General features: G+C 34.7%; 1 protein-coding gene across 2 annotated transcripts in view; it reads right to left on the reverse strand.

The window, feature by feature from the left end:
• Apool (apolipoprotein O like) overlaps positions 1-24,156 on the reverse strand; it is a 48,083-nt gene continuing 23,927 nt past the window's right edge. For both annotated transcript variants that reach the window (XM_075957797.1, XM_075957798.1), the window contains exons 4-9: positions 22,645-22,699; positions 21,075-21,173; positions 16,734-16,825; positions 7,689-7,802; positions 7,383-7,491; positions 1-558 (exon numbers count right to left, since the gene is read on the reverse strand). In XM_075957797.1, the coding sequence (XP_075813912.1) occupies positions 470-558; positions 7,383-7,491; positions 7,689-7,802; positions 16,734-16,825; positions 21,075-21,173; positions 22,645-22,699 (558 nt within the window). In that variant the 3' untranslated portion in view covers positions 1-469. The remainder of the gene's footprint in view (positions 559-7,382; positions 7,492-7,688; positions 7,803-16,733; positions 16,826-21,074; positions 21,174-22,644; positions 22,700-24,156) is intronic.

A 24,156-nucleotide genomic window follows, 5' to 3' on the forward strand; every position in this document is an offset into this window, starting at 1 on the left:
TTCATGTGCCATAAAATATGGATATTTTATTTCAGCTCTGGGGAAAAAAACCACATCCTTCTATCCACCACTCTAAGTTAACTGAGAATAAACTGGGAAAACTGAAGCAGATTCACATGTATAAATATGTATATGTATACTTGCATATGCATATTTGCATATTTTAGTCTTACTGACGTTCATATCTTCACCTTATTTTGCTTTCTAATAAATTCTCTTACAAGTCATAAAATATACTCCTAGTACTTCTACTTCAGTTGCCTCATTAATCTCTTAATATTACTTGTGTTGTATTCATTAATTTGTGTTTTAACCACTTGCATCATTGGTCAAACTGTTTATTTGGAATTAAACATGGGAACATGTAGAGTCATGCTGTCAGTTACCCATCTATTACATGATCTTTCACCATCGTTTCCCACTTGGTACATCTTGCGGATCTCTCCACAGGCTCCCACTGTAGTCCATTTCAGCTTCTAGTGCTGTACATATCTTTATCTTCTGGATGAGACTGCCCATGATCCATGAGGTTGGGGTCAGGTAGAAACTGTGTAGTGCCTGATGAAGTATTAAAGTGAAAAAGAAGACATTTATATTTGGTATTAGGAATATAGAAATGAGCAAAACAAAATCTCAACATGAGCCTCACATGGGTGAGATAAACAAGATAAGTAAAATACATAGTACGTTCTATGATGGTTAAGTGTTGCACAGAACACGAAATCACAGAGGGACACATGAAATGTTGGGATAATTTCTAATTTTATATAATGTGGCTTAGAAAGGGTTTCTTGAAAGGTGATATTTGAACAAAGAATCGAGGGAGATGCAGACATGTGCTCTGTAGATATCTGTGAGAAGTGACTCCAGGATGAGCTGAAGGCAAGGAAGTGTGAGGCCCCAATACGACATGGCTAGAATACAGTAGACAAATAGGTGTCGGTGAGTGAGAGAAGAGAGGCTCACAGTAGTTCAGGGTCACCATTAAGTAGACGAATGGCATAGCTGTGTTTAATCAGAGAAGTTTTACCTAAGTAAAAGAGACTATATAGGAAGAAAGAAGTAGGCATAGCAGATAAGAAGCCATTGCTTTGCTCCCTGAAGGATGGTGACATTTGAGAGAATTGTGGGAAGAACAAGAACAAGAGCTAGTTGCAGGACAGGCTCCAAAACCACAGTGAAACCCTGTCTCAAAAAACAAAAAAAAAAAAACAAACAAAAAAAAAACAAAAAAAAGAAAAGAAAAGAAAAAGAAAAAAAGAGTAAGAATATCTTACATGCCAAGTGAAGTGATTATTTCAAAAATGAAGGAGCCTAAACTGTATTATGGTTACTGATGGGTTTCACGTGTTTGAGCTTGAGGACTTATTCTTAGATTTGATAATATGACTTAATAGTTAGCTTGACAATTAATTGTGTGCCAGGCAAGATAGAGTCCAATGCACCACACATGTTTGGGGTTACGTCGATATAAGTCACATTGCATACTGACCTATGTTAACTAATTTGCATACATGCACAGTGGTGTTTCCACCATGGTGAAATCATCTAATGTAATGGCACATTCATCAGAATTTGTCCCTGGCATTAAGCAATGCATGTCTGAATTATCCACATTTGGCAAATAAGGAGATTTTAATTTAGAGAGATTAATTTGACTATTATAATTCAGTTGCTAAGTGGGGAAGCCAGAGTGACTAGGCTTGTCAAGACTCCTATAGAGGCTTGACTTTCTGAAAATGGAGGTTAGTATAGTAACAACATCACACACTTACTTTTAGCATTAGATAAGATAATGGGAGCAACATAACGCATATACTACTTTGTGCACTGTAAGTAAGCAAGAAATAACAAAATAGTAAAAGCACTTCTATTATTGATTAGAAATGGAAGTTTACTTAGAAAAAGATAAGGGTTAGGGTACTTGTCTTAAGATAGCAAAAGTAGTCAACAACATAAATTTAAATTTTCTAGTCTCTGAAAAGTAAGTCTAATAATTCCTTCTATTTTTTTAAATTTTTTCCAATGTTTGAATCATTTTTAAATGATTTTATAAATTTGGAGAGCCATAGATTTTGCTCACAGAATATTTTCAGCTTTATAATTTAAAACAAGGGAAGAGCCAGGTGGTGGTGGCGCATGCCTTTAGTCCCAGCACCAGGGAGGCAGAGGCAGGGGGATCTCTGAGTTTGAGGCCAACCTGGTCTATAAGAACAAGAGCTAGTTACAGGGCAGGCTTCAAAGCTATAGAAACAAAAAAAAGTGAACACAATGATTTATATTATGTCTGTATTTCCAAAAACATTTTATACTTTACAAAGTGTGACATATATGAAATTATGAACAAATATATTTAAAAAATCAGGTCATGAACACTACCCATGACATTAATACTGTTCACCATACATTAGGGATTTTTTTCATCTGAGGTCCTTTTAGGAGACTATGATATAGACAAGTTTTCTAATATCTAAAAAATTAGATATTTTATTCAGTAGTAAATGTAGGTGACAAACCACAAGAATATCATGTTTCCATTTTTATCGCCAACAGAAATATTAGATGTTTTCATATTATCTTACAGATTATATTTTCAAATGGTACTACTTGAAAATTACAGTAGGCATTAATTCTGTTGCTAGATAATATTTTTAAATATCTAAATACAATAATATATTATTAAATATTTGATTTTCATTTGAAAACTTTTGAAAATGGCTTAAAAGAGGGTAAAGAAATGCTAATGGTTTTGTGCTTGTCAGCTTTTCTCAAATGTATCTTCACTGCCACCTGGTGGCAGCCACTGCTCAATAATGTGAAAAGTTTTTTGAACTATTTTTTAATTCCTTGAAAATTTCTTTAAATTTTTCTTTATTTTTGAGAATTTTGTTAAATCGAATATTTAGGTTTTGGGTACTTTTTTATATCATTTACACTCTTCCCCCCCTAAGTCCTCCCATGCTAACTCCACTCTCAACTTCATAACCTCTTCTTTATTACTGGTACATACAACATACATACATACATAATTTTCCTATCTTTTTTTAGTGAAAATTGTGGCTATATAAATTCTGGCTTATAGAAATCTAAAGAGACTCTAAGAAAGCAATTACTGTTATGAAACTTCAGAAATACACACACACAACATAGTCCATTATTGGTCATATGATATATGTTTAGGGCTGACCACAAGGGATCAGATAACCTGTCATGGGGCTTGTCCCTGGGGAAAACAGATTTTCCCTTTTTCAGTAGCCATTGATTGGCTACTATGTTCCATCCAAGAGTGGGGAGAATTTCATATATGTGCACAGTGATATATGAGAATTAACTGCCTCCCATTTCCCACCCCTGTATCTTCCAAAATATATTGCTAACTTCATATCAATATTATTATTGTTATTATTTTAACATTATTATCATTATCAGTTATCATAAATTGCTGTTTGTGTGTATATCGGCATACCCCATGCATGCCTGGTATCCACAAAAGCCAGAAAAGGGCATGGGATCCCCTGTAAATGGAGTTATAGACAGTAATGAGATGTCATGTGGGTGCAAGGCATCAAGCCTGGGAAATCTTTAAGAGAAGCCAGTGCTCTTAACCACTGAGCAAATTCTTCAGCCCTTTTATTTATTTTTGATAAACCACTAAGTGCTGTTCATGCTTCCCATATGTGCATGTTTAGGGCTATCTACTAAAGCATTAAGAAACCTATCTATCATCAGTAACCTTCAGAAAGGTATATGATGTATCATAATCATAGCCACTCCCACTCCCTCCCTTTAGCTTCTTCTGGCCCTTCCCCTGATATGACTCCCTTCCCACTTCAAACATTTCATATCTTCTCTCTCTCCCTCACCCCCTTCCTTTCCTTCAAACAATCCACTGAATCCAATTAATGTTTCCTGTATGGGCATAGCTTTGGGGTTCTCCACTGGGGCATGGACAACCTGCCAGTGGCCACCCCTCCAACAAAGGTGTATTAAGCAGAGATATTAGTAGGATGTGACAAATAATTACATGTGTCTTCTGCATTCAGATTTGCTTCACAGTGTGTGCTATAACATGAGGGCCTGCTCATTAGGGCTTCTGTCCCGCCCGGTCCCCCAGCCGTTTAGTCCCAGAGAAAATCACAGAGAGAGTCTGCATTTGCTCAGTCTTCTTACTAGTTCTTGTATCTTATATTAACCCATTATTCTTAACTATGTTAGCCACATGGCTCAGTACCTTTCTCAGCGGGGTAGATCACATCCTGCTTCTTCGGTGGTCTGGGCAGGAATGGGGAGCAATGGGCTTCCTCCTTCCCAGAATTCTCCTGTTCTTATCACCCCACCTCTACTTCCTGTCTAATCGACCTGCCTATACTTCCGGCCTGGCCAACCAGCATTTATTTAAAACATGATTGACAGAATACAGACAATTCTCCCATACCAGGTGTGAATTTCGTAAGTCCACTAACATCTCTACTTACTCCTTTAATTTACATTCCGGTCCACAGTCTGATCAAAGCCTTGGTTCACTCAAATTTCCTAATTAGAAAGGTCCTTCTACCTTTAGAACTTTGATCCTCAGATATTCTTAAAATGTTGAACACACAGAATTACCTGTGGAACTTATAATTTATCTGAATAGAGGCTTCACTCAGAACAGAAAAGGCTGAAGCAGGAGGACTTCTAGCAGTACAAGGTTACTCTGGAATGCATAATGAGACCCTGTGTCAGGGTATGTGTGCATGTGTGCATGAGAGAGAGAGAGAGAGAGAGAGAGAGAGAGAGAGAGAGAGAGAGAGAGAGAGAGAGAGAGAAGTTAACCCTTGCAGCAAACACGTGAGAACTATTATTCTCTCTCTTTTTTTTTATTTTTGTGGATGAGGAAACTGAGTTGCGGATAGCAAAACTGAACATAAATGGTGGTGAGTATCTTGCTCCAGGTAATAGAATTATTCAAATACTGGGTTTGGTACTTACCTACAAGTCTTATCCTAAAACCTGTGATCATAATCACTGCCACTTCCCATGTTATGGAACTTGGTGATTATATGTGAAATGGAGAAATAATAAATTCTAAGGTTGAGATAATTAACCTTCAAAAATATTCTGTTACACTTAAACCCTAACCACCAATGTGATGGTATTAGGAGGCAAGACCTCTGGGAGGTAATCGGGATTAGATGAGGTGATGAAGTCCTTATAAGTGGAATTTGTATCCAGTGAAGTGTCCTCACAATCTGCTTGGTTCTCTTCTTTGTCATGTGAGAGATTCAAGACCCCAACTGTTTAAGAGCCAGAAGTGTGCCTTCATATGAACCTGGCCATTCTGGCACCCTAATCTTGAACTTACATTCTCTTGAATGAAAGCAATGCAGTCTATATTATTCTTATTTATAGTAGCATGAACTAAGAGATATAATGATCATAAGTATCACTGGTATGCCTTTTCCACTGCAAGTCTCCTTAGAAGGCTCTTTATATACCACATCATCCAAGACAGGAAAGGAGTTCCAGATCATAGGTGGATAAGGAAAAATATTAGGTGAGAATGGTTTGAATCCTACTTTAAGCTGTATTTTGTTTCACCTTCACCAAGATAGGTGAGAACTGACAAGACATTTAGAAAAATGGCGGCATATATTATATCCTTTATAAATATGCTCAACTGTAGGTTACTCAGAGAAAGTCTAAAAGTTGTATAACTTATCTTGATTAGAAAGGAAAGACGGAAGAATAGCCAAATCAGGTTTTGCTATTTGATGACAACTCTTCTTGTTCTTATACTATTGTTATTAGAATCTTGCTCTTTGGGGACAGGGTCTTGGTATGTAGCCCAGACTAGAATAGGAACTCACTAGATAAGTAAGAGCCCATACTGGCTTCCAAGTCCCAAGTCTTCTGTTTCGGTTGGGTTGTAGGTTTCCCAACTGCTTGGGTTGTAGGTTGTACTGCCAAATGGAGATTGAGAGAGGAGTAGGAGGAAGAGGAAATTAGAGACTCAATTCTGGTTTTATATTACAAGAACTATGCACAATGGAAAGAGGTTGGACTGTGGCATCAGGAAGATGAGCTAGAAATATGGTTCTGCTACTGACAAATTGGATATTTAAAAAAAAAACAGCTGCTTACTGATGTTGGAGTCCGCTCTGTGTGTTGATTGTATTGGCTAATGAATAAAGAAACTGCCTTGGCCTGATAGGGCAGAACTTAGGTAGGTGAAGAAGACAGAACTGAATTTCTGGGAGGAAGAAAGCAGAGTCAGAGAGATGCCAAGGATCCGCTGAAGACAGACACACTGGGAATTTTTCCTGGTAAGCCACTGCCACGTCGTGATACACAGATTAATAGAAATGGGTTAAATTAAGATATAAAAATTAACCAATAGGAAACTAGAGCTAATGGTCCAAGCAGTGATTTAATTAATATAGTTTGTGTGTGGTTATTTCGGGGCTAAGCTAATGGGGTGGCCGGGATGAACAAGAAGCCTGTTCCCTGCAACAGCTTACACTCTGGGAGCTTTCCATCATGAGATGGGAATAACCACCACTACATCAAAGGTGGGTTTTCATTTTGATTTGTATTGATGGTTGAATACAATACTTATAAGCACTCTCTATTACAGTACATGATTTATAAATAGATCACAGTACTATTTCTACCTTTCCACCTCTGAATCTGGCAGATTTCCTTTGCAATGATGCAGCTTATGGGTTGAATCATTCACATTGTACAGAAAAGCAAATCCATGCAAATCTGTGGCAGATAGGTTTTTGTGACTAGGTTCTCAAAGCAGTTTTAAACATTTGGCCACTTTCTTTTTGATCATGATGGGATATCTTTCAAAAGTATAACTATTACTCTTTTGTACCACAAAGTATTAATTGTCAATAGTGAATACTAGCAAAGTTGTAACAATGCTGCATGTACTACTTCATGCTGCAGTTTCTTCTGGTACTGTACTTAATAAAAGTACAGACCAGGGAAACTAAGCCTGACAGGAGACTGACAGGTAAATAGCATGAGAAATGGAAGCCGATATGCTTTATGTAGGTGTGACTCACACCTGTCAGTTGATAGGATTCTAAAAAGGTACATTTTCCTCCTCCTGATAGAATAGCTCACATTTATAAAGTGATATTAAGTGCTTCACTCAATCATACTGACAGTACTACTCTATACCCACACACGTGGAGACTCATATTACAGCTACGTAGTGATTTAAAAGGAAAAATCTCAGGGATATAGGTCCCTCATAACCAAAAATGAAAATCACAGCATACATATAAGAGAGAAAACATTTAGGAAAACATGGAAGTTCAGAGTATCAACTATAATGCCCTAAAATTATTGAATAAAACTGAAAACAAAATTAAAAATTCCAAACAAACCTGCAGTAGATTCCGATTTAACCTTTGTTGCAGAGGCAAGTTCTTTTGGAAAAGACACTGAATGTTTCGACTCAGGAGTTTTGGCATGTATTTCATCAGACCTTCCTACCTGTTTATGAAAAACATTGTTGTTTCAGAAGCAAATTATTTTACTAAAAGAATATAAAATTATACCATACCAAGTTATTGTGAGTCTTTCATTTATCTCTATTTTATCTTTGACCTCTTGGTAGTATCATCAATATGAGCCAATGCTTACTGAAACTGAAATTTAATGCGTACTGTTTTGGTTTATTTAAAGTATACCTTAGTTCCTTCCTTTGGTTCGGGGAGTGATTCTTTTTCACTGCTTTTTGTCCACAATGACTTAATGGCTTGATAAATTTGCTGGCTTGTAGTATATGCCTTTTTCCCCGTTATCTAACAAAGAAAAAAATGAGTTAAATAACATACTTTTAAAAGTTAAAATAACAATTTTTCAATTCAGATCGGGTATTTTATATGAATACTTAAGTTGCAATTAACAATAAAAATATCAATGTCTAGTTCATATGAAATAAAGCAGTATTTTCAAAATCTTATATGAAAAATTACTAACTCCCTAAATGGTGAATAAATATATAATTTATTTCACAATATAACATCAATTTAAATTATGCCCATTTATTTTAATATAATTTTTACAGTGTTAGGGATTGAACTCCAGGCTTTGTGCATAGTACTCGAATAAGAAGCCATACCTCAGCCCCTATTTTATTATTTTTAAATATTTTTTTAACTTTATAGAGGCACTACAAATAAAAATTATATCTATTTAAGTAAACAACACAATGCTTTGGTATAAGTTTACTTTTTTTTTATTCATTCATGTAATCAAGCTTACCAACATAGATATCAGCTCATGAAAACACTTAAGATCAACTTCCTCTGCAAATTTCAGATATTCAATATATGCTTATTTACTCTAATTGCTCAGCTATAGACTGACCTCATGAACTTTTTTGTATCCTATCATTTTGCTCTGTAACTTTCAATATATACAAACATCTCCTCTCCATCACCAGCCCCCAGCAACCACTAGTTTGCAATTTTCTTCTCTGTGTTTTAAATTCTCTAGATTCTATACGAGTGACATCACTCAAGATTTGTCACTCTGTGTTCTGCCGTTTCTGATCTGGCCAAATGGCTCCTATTAGAGGACTTTAAGTGAAAATTGCATCTATAATAGTTTAGGAAGAAGTATTTTGAGAAAATAAACAGTTAACTAAGAAAAATAAGGTTTCTAAGATGCTATAAGTGTTTTGCTTAAAACTTTATCAATCTTTCTCCATTCACAGAGAAACAAAAGACATAATCATTTTTTAAGAGAATGACACCTATTTCTGATAGAAAGGTAATGTTGGGAATAGTGGAACCTGTCCTTGATATCCCAGATGGAAGATCCTGAGTTCCACATTAGTCTGGGGTAACTTTTACTAATAGCACACTTCCCTTTGAATATCTTTTGGTTCCTTCTTATTTTTCCCCATCCTTCCTCATGGTTACAACTATATATTAAGATTTAATAGAGAAAAAAAAAAAGATTTAATAGAGAACTTTATATGATTTATATGATTATACTTTTGACAAACATGTGTCTTTTCTAAAGCAATGTTTTGTTCTTCAAATTAAAAAGTTTTATTGTTTTTACTAATTATAAAATTTCAAGTATAATTATACTTGAAAATTTTAAGCAATTCAGGGTTGGAAAAACAACCCTATGGTAGAGTACTTCTCTAACATGCATGAGGTTCTACAGTCATTCTCCAGTACAGAACAAAAGAGAAACAATACAGCATGGAAGCAGGTATAAACAATGATGAAACTAGCATCCTATTCCTTACACATATAATTGGGATCACTCACAGCTGCACTGTTTTCTCAGAACAAATTCCTAGAAGTGAATTTCTATACTAAGAATCATACTAATTTTGATTTTTAAGATGTTATTATATGGCTCTTCAAAAAGTTAGCAATACACAGCAGCAATTTACACTTCCACCACAGGCATACTTCTGTTTTCCTACCCTTTTTAACCAACAGCAAAATTATGATTCATTTAAGTCATTTTAAGTCTTTGAAGCTCAAAGACAAAAAAAATGCACACATATGGATGTACATGAGGCATTGAGTTTGATCCCTAGCACTGCTAAAAAAAAGTCCCCCAGTATCAAAATATAAATGGTCTATAAAATTGATACTTAAACAATTGCTGATAAAAACTTAGTATCTTTGATTAGGCCATTAATACATCTTATACTGTTCACTACCTATCTGTCGACTTTTTCTACTTTTCTGAAGAGTACTCATCTCTTCATTATTTATTTATATGAGTTCTTAATACATTAAGAATTTTAACCTTTGTTGTGTATATTACAAATAGTTCCTCCAGTATTTTTATTTATTTATTAATCATTGTATATGGCTTATTATAATTATTTTATATAGTCAAATATATATTTTTCCTCTGATGGCTTCAAGATTTTGGTTTATATAAGATCTAATTTATTTCAAAACAGTTAAAAATATACCTCTTTTTTCTCTTACATTTTAAATAGCATTTTATTTTATGAATAGGTTTTTATTCCATCTAGGATTTATTTAGACTTGATACCCAGTAAAGGTCTTTAATATTAATACATTCTTAAGCAATACATCCTTCCTTCATATACTAATATAAAGTACCACCATTGCTATAAAGCAATCTTTACCCCTATGTATACATTGACATATTTAATAAAATTTGAGGGAGTTTTCTAATCACAAAGTTAGTAAAGATAAGTTAACTTTTTTTATAAATAAAAGCTTTATGAAGTCCAAAGACAGGCTACTTGGTTAATCTTTATATAAGTTAATGAAATACTGGAAGAAAAATATTTTTTAAAAAATAATGTCATATTGATTGAGGCTTTTATTCTACAAACTACAGTATGAATTATCGCTTGTTTTGAAAACTGCCAGTCCTTTCCTTCTAAAAGAAAAAATATAACAAAAAGCTCTTATCTTATATCCCTTTAAGGAGATTTGTTTGAGTAGCCAAAGATCTTCTAAAATTTATTTTATTAACTTATTTTTAATTATCATTATTTTGTGTGTATGAAGGCTTTGCCTGTACATACACACACACACACACACACACACACACACACACACACACACATATATGGAGAGAGAGAGAGACAGAGAGACAGAGAGAGAGGAGAGGGTGTGTGTATGTGTTTACCATGTGCATGTTTGATGCTTGTGTAGAGTAGGCCATTAGGCCCCGTGGGACTGGAGTTCAAGATGGCTATGAGTTGCCATGTAAGTGCCAGGAACTAAATCTGGAGCCTCTGAAGTGCACCAAGTATTCGTAACCACTGAGTCATCTCTCTAGTCTAAGTAAAAGGTTTTTTTTTTATTTTATAGTAAAAGATACTCATAGAATTTTGAATACTGATCACTAGTGGTTACTTTTAATAATAAAATACATTTTTTTCCAAATTTCCTCATAAAATTTCTTCCGTGGTCAATTTCATAAAGGCAATTACTTTCAAGTATATCGTGTACTTTGAGCATATACACTCCCAATGCCTTCCCATTCCTTCTCACCATCTTTGAGTCTTCTTCCTTCCCTTAGATTTACTTATGCTTTCATGTCATATATATGTGTGCATATATACATTTTCATGCCACATACATGTGTGTGTGGTTTCATGTGTCATTATAAAAACTAGGATCCACAAATGAGAGAAAACATTTGATACTTATTTGTCTTTCAGAATCTAGATAATTTCACTTAATATGATGACTTCTTTTGCAAACTGACTCAGAGTCTTACATTTGCTTTTTCTACAAGTTTCTACACCAGTTTCACTTGAAACTAAACAATTTAAGTATAATACAATATGACAAAATATGAGCAAAATATGTTCCTAAGAAAATTGGCTTAAATGCATTATAAAGTTTTGAAATTCAATGTTTAAAATACAACTTAAGATTTGGTGTAGGAGGCCTTTCTGTATTTGTATTACTTTCATTGGTTATTAAAGAAATTGCCTTGGTCTAGTTGATAGGGCAGAACTCAGGTAGGAGGAGAAGACAGAATAGAATTCTGGGAGGAAGAAAGCAGAGACAGGCAGATGCCATGGTTCTCCTGCCCGAGATGGATGCTGGTTAGATTCATGCTGGTAAGCCACAGTCAAGTGGCGATACACATTAATGGAAATGTGTTAAACTAATATGTAAGAGTTAGCCAATAAGAAGCTAGACATAATGGGCCAGACAGTGTAAATTAATACAGTTTTTGTGTGATTATTTCGGGTGTAATCTAGCAGGGCGGCCGGGACAAAATGCAGGCTCCTTTCCCTCAACAATTGGCACCTCAATGTGGTTGACTAACTCCACGTAAAACTTGAGAGGGCTTGAAAAGAAATTCTAGACACACAGATAAAACAAAATTTAACACAGTTTTTCACTGTTTGCTGGTGGCATGCTCCTGAGAGATTTTCCTGACTCAGCGACAGCAACAATTAAAAAAAGCCACACCATTTTAAAACGAGGCTTCCTGGGCCCTGCCGCTGGTGCAATCTCCAGCTATGGAGCATTTGTGGGCCTGGATGTTTGTGTGCTCATTCGGAGTCAGAAACAAAGTACCTGAGACCATGCCTGTGTTTTGGCACTCCCTGTCTGGGTAGGCAGCAGGATCAGGTCTACTAGAAAGTGGCAGTCTTGAAATACCAGTTTCTGTGCTGTGCCACCAGTGCAACCTGTCTCTTGCAGGAGACAGAGAATTTCAATGGGGTTTGTGACTAAAGTGCTATGGTTTGTTTGATTGCAACTGGACTGGCTATGTGCCTAAAAGGGGGGCATTATGTGCCTAAAAGAGGGGCATTGTGTGCCAAGGCTCAGAAGCACAAGTGACTCAGAGGCACAAGCAGCTCTGCCATGCTAGTGGTGCAGTGCGCACGGCTCAGAGGCACAAGCAGTTCTGCCATGTTGGACTGGGCAGGGCAACCAGGCAGTACCTGTATTTGACCTGGGATTGTCGCAGCTTAGATTCTTAAGAGCTTAGCATTTTAAAAGCACAAAGCAAAAGTGTTCCTGGACAGTAAAGAATTACAGATTCGCAATAGGACAGATTCAGACATAAAAGACCTCTAAATGGGTCACACTGTTGAATAAAGGTATGTAGTAGGCTTAAAAGAGAAAAGAAATAAAGAGTATAGGGAGTCATAAAATAGTTAATGCTTTTAAAAAAGGGTAAAGTCTTTAAAGAGAGAGAGTACAGATAGTCATAGATTAAAATAAGTAAAGAGAAATAATCCACATAAAAATGGAAAATTCACAGAGAGTCTGGATTATGTGTATTATTGTGTTTTCTTTAAAATTTTTGACTGCAAAGGAGCTAAGTACAGAGAGACTTTTCATTGTATGTGCTGCTAAGCTAATCCAGCATGTATATCATAAAGGTATCTTGACTTCAGAATTTGGGTCTAAGGATATGATGCTTTGGAAAAGAGGTTCTTCTTTTGTTTTCACAGAGGATGAGACCCTGTGGATTGCTTCTAGACCAACACGGTATGATAGACCACGCCCTCCTGAAAGGTTGCCATAAACACCCTCAAAAATTACTTTTTTCAACTGCTGACTGAGAGTAACCTACCAAACCAGATACACCATGAAAGACCTGATTAACAGCACCCCCATACAGCATGAAGCAGTTTGGAGAGAAAAAAATATGCCCGTATTCCCAAATATTGTTTATAAATGTTCTTTTACATTTAAAGGGGGTATGATATAGATATGAATACTTTACATTGGTATAAATTTTACTTTATTGGTATAAATTTTACTTTATTGGTATAAATTTTACTTTATTGGTATAAATTTAAGGTCAATGTTGTTATACGTATATCTATTTTTGATCTTAAGGCATTGTGATTATGTAGTTCATTTAAAAATATAATATATAATTAGAAAATATATATTGTTAATGGATAATCATTGATAATAGTCAAGCTTGTAGTCATGTTAGTTAGATTTTCTAGCTATATAGAGATATATTTCAGTTAGATAGGGATTCTTCATATCTTTCAAAGACTATAGAATATGGCATTTAAAATTTTTAAATAACTTAGGACTTTTCATGACAGTGAGACATGTCTGCTCCTGACAGTACCAAGCTACTTCATGAGGAAGATGGGCATTGAAGAGGCTCCTTATGGAGTTGGTTAGCCATTTGGGCAAGAAACTGCTCTTGCCTGGACTGTTGCATGAACTGGACATGAAGAATCCACAGAGAGAGGACTGCTGAACTTGCCTAAAGGTGAGATGGTCCTTCAGGGTTCCTGTTTCATCAAAGAGTCTTGTGAGACATTCTGCAGGACACAGAAGAAAATGACTGAACTGTCTTTGAAATTTCCTGCTTCATGGAAATGTCTGCTGGATACTATAGGCCTGTAGGCTGAAGATGGATGCCCCAACGGTACAAAAGAACTTTGGGTAACTGTATAGGCAGCGAGATGTCTCTGTCAATTATAGAGTTTTGGAAGTTGCTTACTTCCTGTTTACTTAGGTAATATTACATCCTTTTTGGAGTCTTTGTTGGAGTTGAAGAGTTGATAGATAGTTATAGTTTTCCTTTGTTATGGTAAAAGATAAAATAGATCTAAATATTGTAACTGTAATTTTACTATGTTAAAGCCTTCCTTTTTGTTTAAACAGAAAAGGGGAAATGGTGTAGGAGGCCCTTCTGTATTTGTGTAATTGATTATTAAAGAAACTGTCTTGGCCTAGTTGATAAGGTGGAACTCAGGTAGGTGGGGAAGACAAAACAGAATTCTGGGAGGAAGAAAGCAGAGACAGGCAGATGCCATGGTTCTCCTGCCCGAGATGGATGCTGGTTAGACTCGCTGGTAAGCCACAGTCAAGTGGCGATACACATTAATGGAAATGTGTTAAACTAATATGTGAGAATTAGCCAATAAGAGGCTAGACATAATGGGGCAGGCAGTGTTTAAATGAATACAATTTGTGTGTGATTATTTAGGGCAGCCTGGACAAAATGCAGGCTCCTCTCCCTCAACAAAGATTATCAATTTAAAAACCTATGACATACAACACATAAAATCTAGGTGGATTCTGCAACCATGTTTTTTTCAATGATTTAAAATTATTTTCCCTATTTGAAAGAAACAAATTGAAAATATAATTTTTAATATATTATTGTTGTAAAAAATGGCATAGATCTCAACAACAACAAATCCTTAATACTAGTGAACAAACTTCCTTTAAAATAGAAAAAAGGGATGGGGGTCTGAGGGCATGGTTCAATAAGGAAAGTGTTTGCTTTGCAAGCCTAAGAACCTTAGTTCAATGCCTATAACCAACCAGTGTGATAGTGTCTACTTGTAATCTGAGTTCTGCAGAAGCAGAAGCATGATGATCCCTGGAAGTAACTGGCAAGCCAATCTAAACTAATTAGTGAGCTCCAGGCTAATGAGAGACCCTGCCTCAAAGAAGGTACATGGTGTTCCTGAGGTACTCAAGGTTGTCTTCCAGCCTTCACATGCACATGCTTACATATGTGCATGTAAAGGCACACATGCATATCTAAGCATACAATGTGCATGAACATGCACACACACATATAGATCTATACCATGACATTATTCTTATCTACATTTTACTCATCTATTTTTTATCTCTGTGTAATCATGTAAAGATGGCTAGAAAATATTCTAAGAAATTTTGACACTGATATTTTTATGGATGTAAGCATATTTCAGTGGTTATATTTCTTCTAGTCTAAACTTTTCTGTAATGCTTATATTTAAGAATGAAGTGGTATCATTTTTATGAAAACAGAGAGAGAGAGAGAGAGAGAGAGAGAGAGAGAGAGAGAGAGAGAGAGAGAGAGACAGAGAGAGAGAGAGAGAGAAAGAGAGATTACTCTAAAAAGAAAAGAGTAGAGCAGAATCAGTGACAGCAGCATCCGCTGGGACTGGTAACAGACACCTAAAGTTGACTCTGGATAAGGCAGTCCCTGGGAACCTTCATTGGGCCAGTGTTTGTTTATCAGCAAATAAGAACAATATAAAGGTTAAGTAAAATGAGCTCAAGTTTTTGTTCAGCATCAACATTAATTTGAGTGGCTAATTCTCATGTAAATTCAGAGGAAGGAGTCTTTTAAAAACAAATTTGTCACTTTATCCAGCAATTTTCTCAAGTATAACTAGATTTAATGAACAATTTTCTTTTCTCTTATAAGCTTTTATAGCTTGATCACATTACAAACTGCAGAGTTCACAATATCCTTGACATTCTCAAAATATTGAAAAAAAAAGCAGTTTTATCTACATCAACAAAGAGATATAGTAGTGAGAATACAAGTACAAAACATCCTTCTGGTACCAATATTTAAGTATGAATTAGAATATTAAATGTTGATAACTAATGACAGAAAAGAAGAAAAACTTGCATACCCAAAATCTGTGCTTCTGAATCTGAATTTGTGATAATAATAATAATAATAATAATAATAATAATAATAATAATAATAATAATAAAATACAAGGCAAGAGATATAGATTATGGCTTGACCAGTATAGTGTCTGAGACTCTGGGAACAACCCCTATCATTGCAAAAAAAAAATTCAATTAAAATGGTTCAAATTTAGATGTGCGGCAATTACGATGTGTTGGAAGACCTTTTTTTTCCATTCCAATGGTTTCAAAATTTAATTTGTTTATGTGTGTATTTTTTAACCTCAGAAGTCTCTTTTTTGAAAGTCTCTAACAGCTTTTTGGTACCTTATTTAAAAGGAAATAGCAAAATATTGAGGTGAAAAAATACCTTACAATGTTTGCTGGTAACTTTGTCGTTTGTAAAATGTTATAAGCCTTGTATTTTCTGTCTGGTTTAATTATTTTTAAAGAATTATTTGGCTGTTTTTTTGCATTGTGTTAATCTTCTGAACCGAGAAGCTGCCAGAGGATATAATTTTCTATTAACTAAGAAATTTTTTTCTATTTAGTTCAACTATGAAGCAGTATTTCTCCCCATAAATTCCAGCATTGTCTCTGAACTTGATCCGTCTCCTTCTTTTATATTGCTGAACTATAGTTAAACAAATTCATCCTATTTATTTTGAAGATCATAAAATTAAGAATGGCATTTTCCATGAAAAGATGCTATGGTCATTTTGCCAACCCAAGAGTTTATTCCAACTACATGCCCCTGAAATCAAATGTTTAAGGTTTTGTGTGATATTTAAATCTTGCCACACTGAGAGTTTAAACAAACACTGTTATCACATAAAAGGAACTTACCTTTGCAATTATTACTGACTGAGCTGGATAACAAACAGTTGCTCCTAATGAGGCCAATCCTAGTGGATAAGCAATCTTCTTAAATCTAGAACCTATGAAATTCAAACAAATCATTCACTCCAAATAGATACCACCAGAGACTTGATGTTATTACACTGTAATATATTCTTTGCCCCTCTTTAAGCTACCACCCTATGTTAAATTGCTCTGTAGTTAGTAATACCAATCAAGATGGTACCTAAAATGCCCTTAAGGTTCTCAATTCAATTAACGTCCCTTAACCATCATGTCCAATTTAAGAAAAATGTTCCGAACCTAATAATTATCTACACAAAGGGATTAGTAATTATCTTCATTTTTTAAAGATTGATTATTTTCATATTCTAAGAAACTTAAAATTATAATTATACTTTTTTCAAATATCTAACAAAGCATGATAGGATTAATCAACTACCATGTTCGTCAAAGCAGGTTAAAGTGAAATGGACTCTCTTCTATATGCCCTTTCTGATTAACACTTAGAAAGGTGAAGGACCCAACTAACCAATCAGCTAACAACCTCAAAAGGTACATAACTCCATGTCACTGAATCAGAATACTGAAGTAATACTAATTACAATTAGCTTGACATAATTAATGCATTTTCAAAAGTGCCTTAACCAAGCATCTAAGAGTCATTTTCATATCATTTTTTTGACAGTAAAATCTCTTTTTAAAAAATTCCAAAGAGAATCTTAGTAGGAACTCACTAGGTTCTCACTAGGAGCCTGTCAACTTGAAATTGCTCTGATTAACCCGGGTATAAGAAGTTCTGTATCAAGCCCTGTCACACAGCTTTTATCTTAACCCCACACTCCACCTAAAGACTTCCATAGAACCATAGTAATGCTGTATAACAATGGGAAATAGAACATTCATAGATGAAACTTAAACTTATAAGATCCCTGCTTCAAAATAATATGCATCCTAGATATCTGTCTGGGTATGTTGGACTCTGATGAGATTAAGCAATTACATGTCACTTTTTCAACCAAAGTACTGGTAACTCTAACAGCTTTTTGGCCCCTTATTTAAAAGGGAAATATCAAAATATTAAGGTGAAAAAATATCTGGCAACGTTTTCTGGTAACTTTGCAATTTGTGAAATGTTGCAAGGCTTGTATTTTCTCTGTCTGGTTTAGTTATTTTTAAAGAAGCCTGTTATAGTCAGGTCGACAATAGACTGAGCTTGGCTAAGGTGGGTAGGAAGGATGCTTTCTGTGGAATAGGGAGAGAAAGTCTAGACTACCAACATATCCTAAACTGAATGGCAACTCTGCTTCTCCTCGGTATTTTTGTTTCATTCTTGATTTAACAATCTCAATATGTAAAAATTAGGATCTCTTAACTAATGAAAATTCCATGAACTATGGTGGTATATGGCAGGTTTTCTTTGATAAATTATTGAAAAAAATGGCATTCACTCTTTCCATACTTGTATATAAGGAACAATTCTGCAAAATGGAGTTTCATGTAGGTTCAAAATTCTACTTTTACAATTAAGAAAGAATACTTAGCACAGATACTAAGTAGCACTGTGCACTTAGAAATATGCAAATGGCTTTCTTTTAGATTCCTATCTTCAGTACAATAGGGTTATAAGAAAGAAATAGTTTTCTTGTTTTTACTGTACTATGACCTATATAAATAAGGTTTACATATGACCTATGGCCTATTACACATCGTACATTTCTCTGAGACAAAAGTTTCATGGTATTTACTCAAATAGTAAGCACAAAACATTCTGTATTTGCTATTCTCTCATAATTTATAACATTTCAAATAAAATACACCTTCAGATCTAATGTGTTTATTTCACTATCAACAAGGTTTAGATTATTCTGGTGCTCACATAAAGAAATACTTTCTCTTACCAGAGGATTACTATTTTGTAATTAAGAAACTAAGCAATACATTGTAGACAAATTCCTAAAACTCAAAAAATAAGATATCAAAGTGAGTTGGAAGAAAAAAAAGGAAACACAATTATGCAGAGATAATCAGTTCTACTGACCTGTATAGTACAGCGAGGCTACTATATTTCCTAGTAACCGATTCTATATTTTATGAATATAAAAGAGCTCAAGAGCACTCAATATAAAGAAATAAGAATCTTATGGAAGACAGTGAAAATGATGATATGCATATGAAATAGAGTTGTTAAATAGCATGCATAAAAGGAGTTAACACGGTAAACTCAAGACTGCTGCCATCAGCAGCTTCCGCTAGCATCTGCAAACTTCTCCTCTTGGAAGTCTGGAATTTCGGTAGGTAGATACTATTTACATGACTAGCCCTCAATGAAATCTTGGTCACTCTTCTGCCTATAGTTGTCACTCAATACTCGGCTTTATTCATATTGTCTCAACTTGTTACTGAAGAAATTAAGCATATGTTTTATTAGTCACTGGGAAAAGACTGCTAGAAACTTATAACTGATTTTTTTCTAAACTTTGTCCTATGTCATTTCCCCCTTTTAAATTTCATCCTATACCTCCCATTGCAATAGTTCTTGTCCATGTCCATAACTACATACTGAGCCCTGTGAGTCTTTGCAACTAGTCATCAAGCCTGATTGCAATCTCATGAATCTGACAGTTCACATGAGAACTAGAGTTGATGGAAAAGTAGGTACAGATACCTTGTTTAAAAAGGTTTTAAAAAGCAAATATATCAAGTCTCATAGTGAATAAGAGGGGTAGACTGAGTTATCCACATTTACAGACTCCATTCCCATCTGGCTAATATTAATTTCAACTACTTTGGTCAGGATAAAACCAAAAGTAAACCAGGTTTTATATGATATAGCATGTCTTTCTCAAACCCTTAACAGAGCTTCCAATATGAGTAGTATGACTCTAAGAAAAGCAGTTTTGAGTGGATAGTGTATATCTTTATATTAACATACAATTCTCAAGAATTTTTTGGTAGTATAAATATCTTTAGATTAAAAAAAACAAAATTGCAATAACAAGGCAGAAAACAAGGGCAAATTACATTTTTAATTGGAACAGTTATACATTTTTAATAGTTTGTTTAAAAAAGTAATATCTTTGTACATTTTAATATATAGTCTTATAACTAAAAATGCTTCATATTTTCCTTTTGCAGTTGTACATTTCCCACATTCTTAACCTCAGGCAACTAACAATCTACTTTCTGTCATTCTAATCCTGTCCTTTTGAGAATGTCATATAAACAGAATCAGACATTCACTGCCTACTTTCAAATTCACAACCAATGTTATATGTACCAATTGCTCAAACTATTTTGATACTAAGGGGCTTTCCTTGTAGGACTGTGCCACAGATTCCTTTATCCACTTGCCTGTTTAAAGGCTATTCAGCTTGTTTCCAGATTTTATATGATTGACATTGCAATAAGCATTTATGCAGGGGTGTGTCGTTTCTTTAATGTCTTAGTTATGGTTGCTATTGTTGTGACAAAACACCATAACCAAAAACCAAGTTGAGCAGAAAAGATTTTATTTGGCTTACTCTTCCATATTGTTGTTCACTGCTGAAGGAAGTCATGATAGGAACTCAAACAGGGCAGGAAGCTAGAGGCAGGAGCTGATGCAGAGGCCATGGAGGGCTACTGCTTACTGGCTTGCTTCCCATGGCTTGCTCAGCCTGCTTTCTTTTCTTTACTGTTTTTTTTTTGGTTTTTCGAGACAGGTTTTCTCTGTGGCTTTGGAGCCTGTCCTGGAACTAGCTCTGTAGACCAGGCTGGTCTCGAACTCACAGAGATCCGCCTGCCTCTGCCTCCCGAGTATTGAGATTAAAGGCATGCACCACCATCGCCCGGCTTCAGCCTACTTTCTTATAGAACCCAAGACCACCAGCCTAAGAGTGGCACCACTAGTGCACCATGGGCTGGGCCCTCCCTCATCAATCAGTAATTAAGAAAATGTCTTATGGCTGGATGTTATGGAGGCATTTTCTCAGTTAAGGTTACCTCCTTGCAGATAACTCTAGCTTGTGTCAAGATGACACGAGACTGGGCAGCATATCTAGGGTAAGTAAATACTTGGGAATGTGATTCCTATGTTGCTTGATAAGTGTATGTTTAAATTTATGAGAAATCATCAATTCTTAAGAATTCCTATGTCACTTTGCATTTTTCCCAGAAGAATAAAAGAATTTCAGTTGTTCTTATACTTCACTACAGATAGTATGGTCAAGCTTATGGTATGGTAAAAATGTAAACATTTTACACTAACCTAATCTGATATTATCCAATAAATGTCATGAAGGTAAAAATCAGAACTAACGAAACAGAAAATATATAGTATAAACATACCTTTCCTTGCTGTGACCAAACCCGCCAGTCCCGAAGCTGTAATCACTCCCAGTTTAGGAAAAAAATCTTGAGGAGGATTCTTCAGATAGACATATGCATCTGAGGAGACCAGTTGAGAATGAGTTAGACATTCTCAATAACTGACTGCAATTAGACATTCTATATAAGTGTAGTACAGAGCAGCTGGAGACTACCATGTTACAGGAAGACAATATAATGTTAGTGAGCAGTTTAAATACTCTTCAGATAAGGTACACAAGAAATTGAAATGGACAGAAACAAATCACTTAGTATAATACTAAACTATAAAATCAAATTTACCTTCCATAGGTCATTTAATATTTGCCTTCTTTGTCACATAGGTTATTCAATAAACTATAATGCTAGATGGTATAGCTTAAATAAAATAAATTCCTGATTGTGTATGTTTTACATATCTACAATTAACAGGCTTCTACTGTTACCTGTTTAAACACTGGTAGGATCCATCAAGAATTAACGATATCTTCTAAAGGAATTTTGCAATTACACACTTCTTATCACTATCTCCCAATAACCTCACATTAGCCATTGGTTAAAGATCATGATGAGAAGTAAAAATAGACAAAAACATATAAAGCATAATCAAAAGTACATATGCCTCAGTGTTTTAAACATAAAAATTGTTTCCAGATCTAAAAATATATTCTTCTATCATAGTTATTTGATGACAATCACATATATAACTATGCTCCTCAAGATTAATGAAGGATAGCTGGGTATATTGGTGTATATATTAATCCAGCACTTGAGATGATAAGACAGGAAGATAATGAGTTCCAGGTTAACCTAGGCTACACAGTAAGATGCTGTCCCAAAAATATTGATAGTTAATCCTTAGTGTATATTAAGTACTACTATTGCAAATAAAGCTCATTAAGTTTATTGTAGGTACCTAAAATTTTAGCTGATATTTCTTTCTGCTTTCCATACATGTTTAATTTTGCCAACACCTCTAACCAAAGAATATCAGGAAGTTATGTCTGCTGCCAAATACCATTAAGGAGCTAAAACATCAAATACAATTACTTTCCAATATTAGGTGAAACATATCAAGATGAGTGATAGCTATGTCATTTCCCATCAATTGATAAAAAAGCATGATGAATTTAACAGATAATAACACTCATTTAAGTGAATTAGAAAAGAGGGGATAAATCTTTACCTTATGCTTTATAAATATACAATGTGGACTCTCAGTTAAAAGTGACCTGAGTTTAAACCTCGGTATTGTCTCTGAATAACCTTGGGAAACTAAACTTTCTAACCCTCCATTTCTAATCTATAAGAAAAAACTCTGTAGCTAGAACAGCAACACTCAGCAACCTAACAAGGCCTACCATGTAATAAATTTCAAAATAAATAGTACATACTATTTATTTGTTATTATTACAAATAAAACCCAGAATCTATCTTCTACATCAGTATAATCATCACAATGGGTAATATACTATGTTTATATTCTTAAATTTTACACAATATAACTTAAAACCATAATATGTTTCTATTTATAGAGGGTTTACTCACCTACCTTTACTAAATTGTACTGTATCCACTATCCCATTCTTCATAAAGATATAAACACCCTAAGCAAAAAAAGGAACAAAAGAGGATGTGAATTTTTGAAGTGGTTGATTGACACAATAGCTCACAGTTTTGAGATTACATTTAGCTGTTGATTTAGTACTACACTCAAATCTACAGCCAGATCTTCGGTTTGCCAACTGTGAGTACACCCGCTTACTATATTATCCTTTCATCTCTTACTCTCATTTTACTTAACATAGTAATTCTGGTGTCTTGTTTTTCTCATAGAAGTGGGTAAAGTAATACCTTTAAAATAATCAGTGATATCACAGAACAGATACCGAAAACTTTATAATGGCCTGAATAAAATGAATGAATCTTATATAAATCACAAAGGGAGGTCTATCTCAGCAAACACACAACCATCTGACTAGTAAGGATGCAATAGCAACAGCATAGTGATTTGCAGAGAAAAAAACAAAAACAGGAAAGGCCTAATGAAAAGCACTTTATCTCTTACTTTCATTTTAGTGTGCAATTAGAATGAGAAAAAAAATGAGGCATTTATTTTTAAATAGGAATAATAAATCAAGATTATATTAACCCACCTAAGGAATTAACACCCTAAAGCAATGGTTTTTTTTTTTTTGCGGCGGGGGGGGGGGGGAGGGTTGTTTGTTTATCTGTTTCTAACTTACTTGAATGCCAAGATACTGTTACATTCATTGAATAGTGGGTGTTGTCTCACTTACATTAGGGGAAATATGAGTGATTTACTCAGAATCTTGATATATTACAAGCTAGATTGTATTGCACAAACAAGAAAACCAATCTAAACATATAACCTCCTTAGGTATGAAACCATGAGATGGAAACAAGAATAACAGATATTTTCAGTGCAGAAAAACAGAAACAATTGTATTAGATGGGAATGCGATGTCTTGGTCTACTAATTTTGTCTCATTTTAAGAGGGAGCAGAGATGTTCACCATGGCTTAAAACTATACAAACTAGCATAAAACATAAAATGCCACTGAGACATTTCTCTTGGAGGGCTGTCTAAGAAAACATCGGCTGCAGCATTAAAATACTTACTGATCTGATTTTGTACCATTTAACCATCAAGGAAGAAAACTGGTCTTTGGGGAAATTTTCCTTAGCTGTGTTTAGGAATTCATTTTTTCCCCACTGGGGGGCACTGTTACCTTAGTCAATAGACTAAGCGAAGACTAGGAGCATGCTCTGAATTTGCACTACATGATGCTACTTCTGACAAAGAAATAATTTAAATCAGACTTTTTTGAGGAATAGATTGCGTATTTAGGAGAAAATTAGAGAGGAAAAGTTGTTTACATTGAAGATGAAATGCATTTGAAAGTGCCCTTCATCAACCTATTTGCTTCAGCATATTAACAGAATAAAATGTTCTTTCAGTCTTAAATTGGGTGATAGTTACAATAGCAATTTAAAGATCTCTCAGGAACAATTACCTCACTGAAGACACATCTGAGTACAC

The sequence above is a fragment of the Microtus pennsylvanicus genome, chromosome X (assembly GCF_037038515.1).
Source record: "Microtus pennsylvanicus isolate mMicPen1 chromosome X, mMicPen1.hap1, whole genome shotgun sequence".
Taxonomy (NCBI): Eukaryota; Metazoa; Chordata; class Mammalia; order Rodentia; family Cricetidae; genus Microtus; species Microtus pennsylvanicus.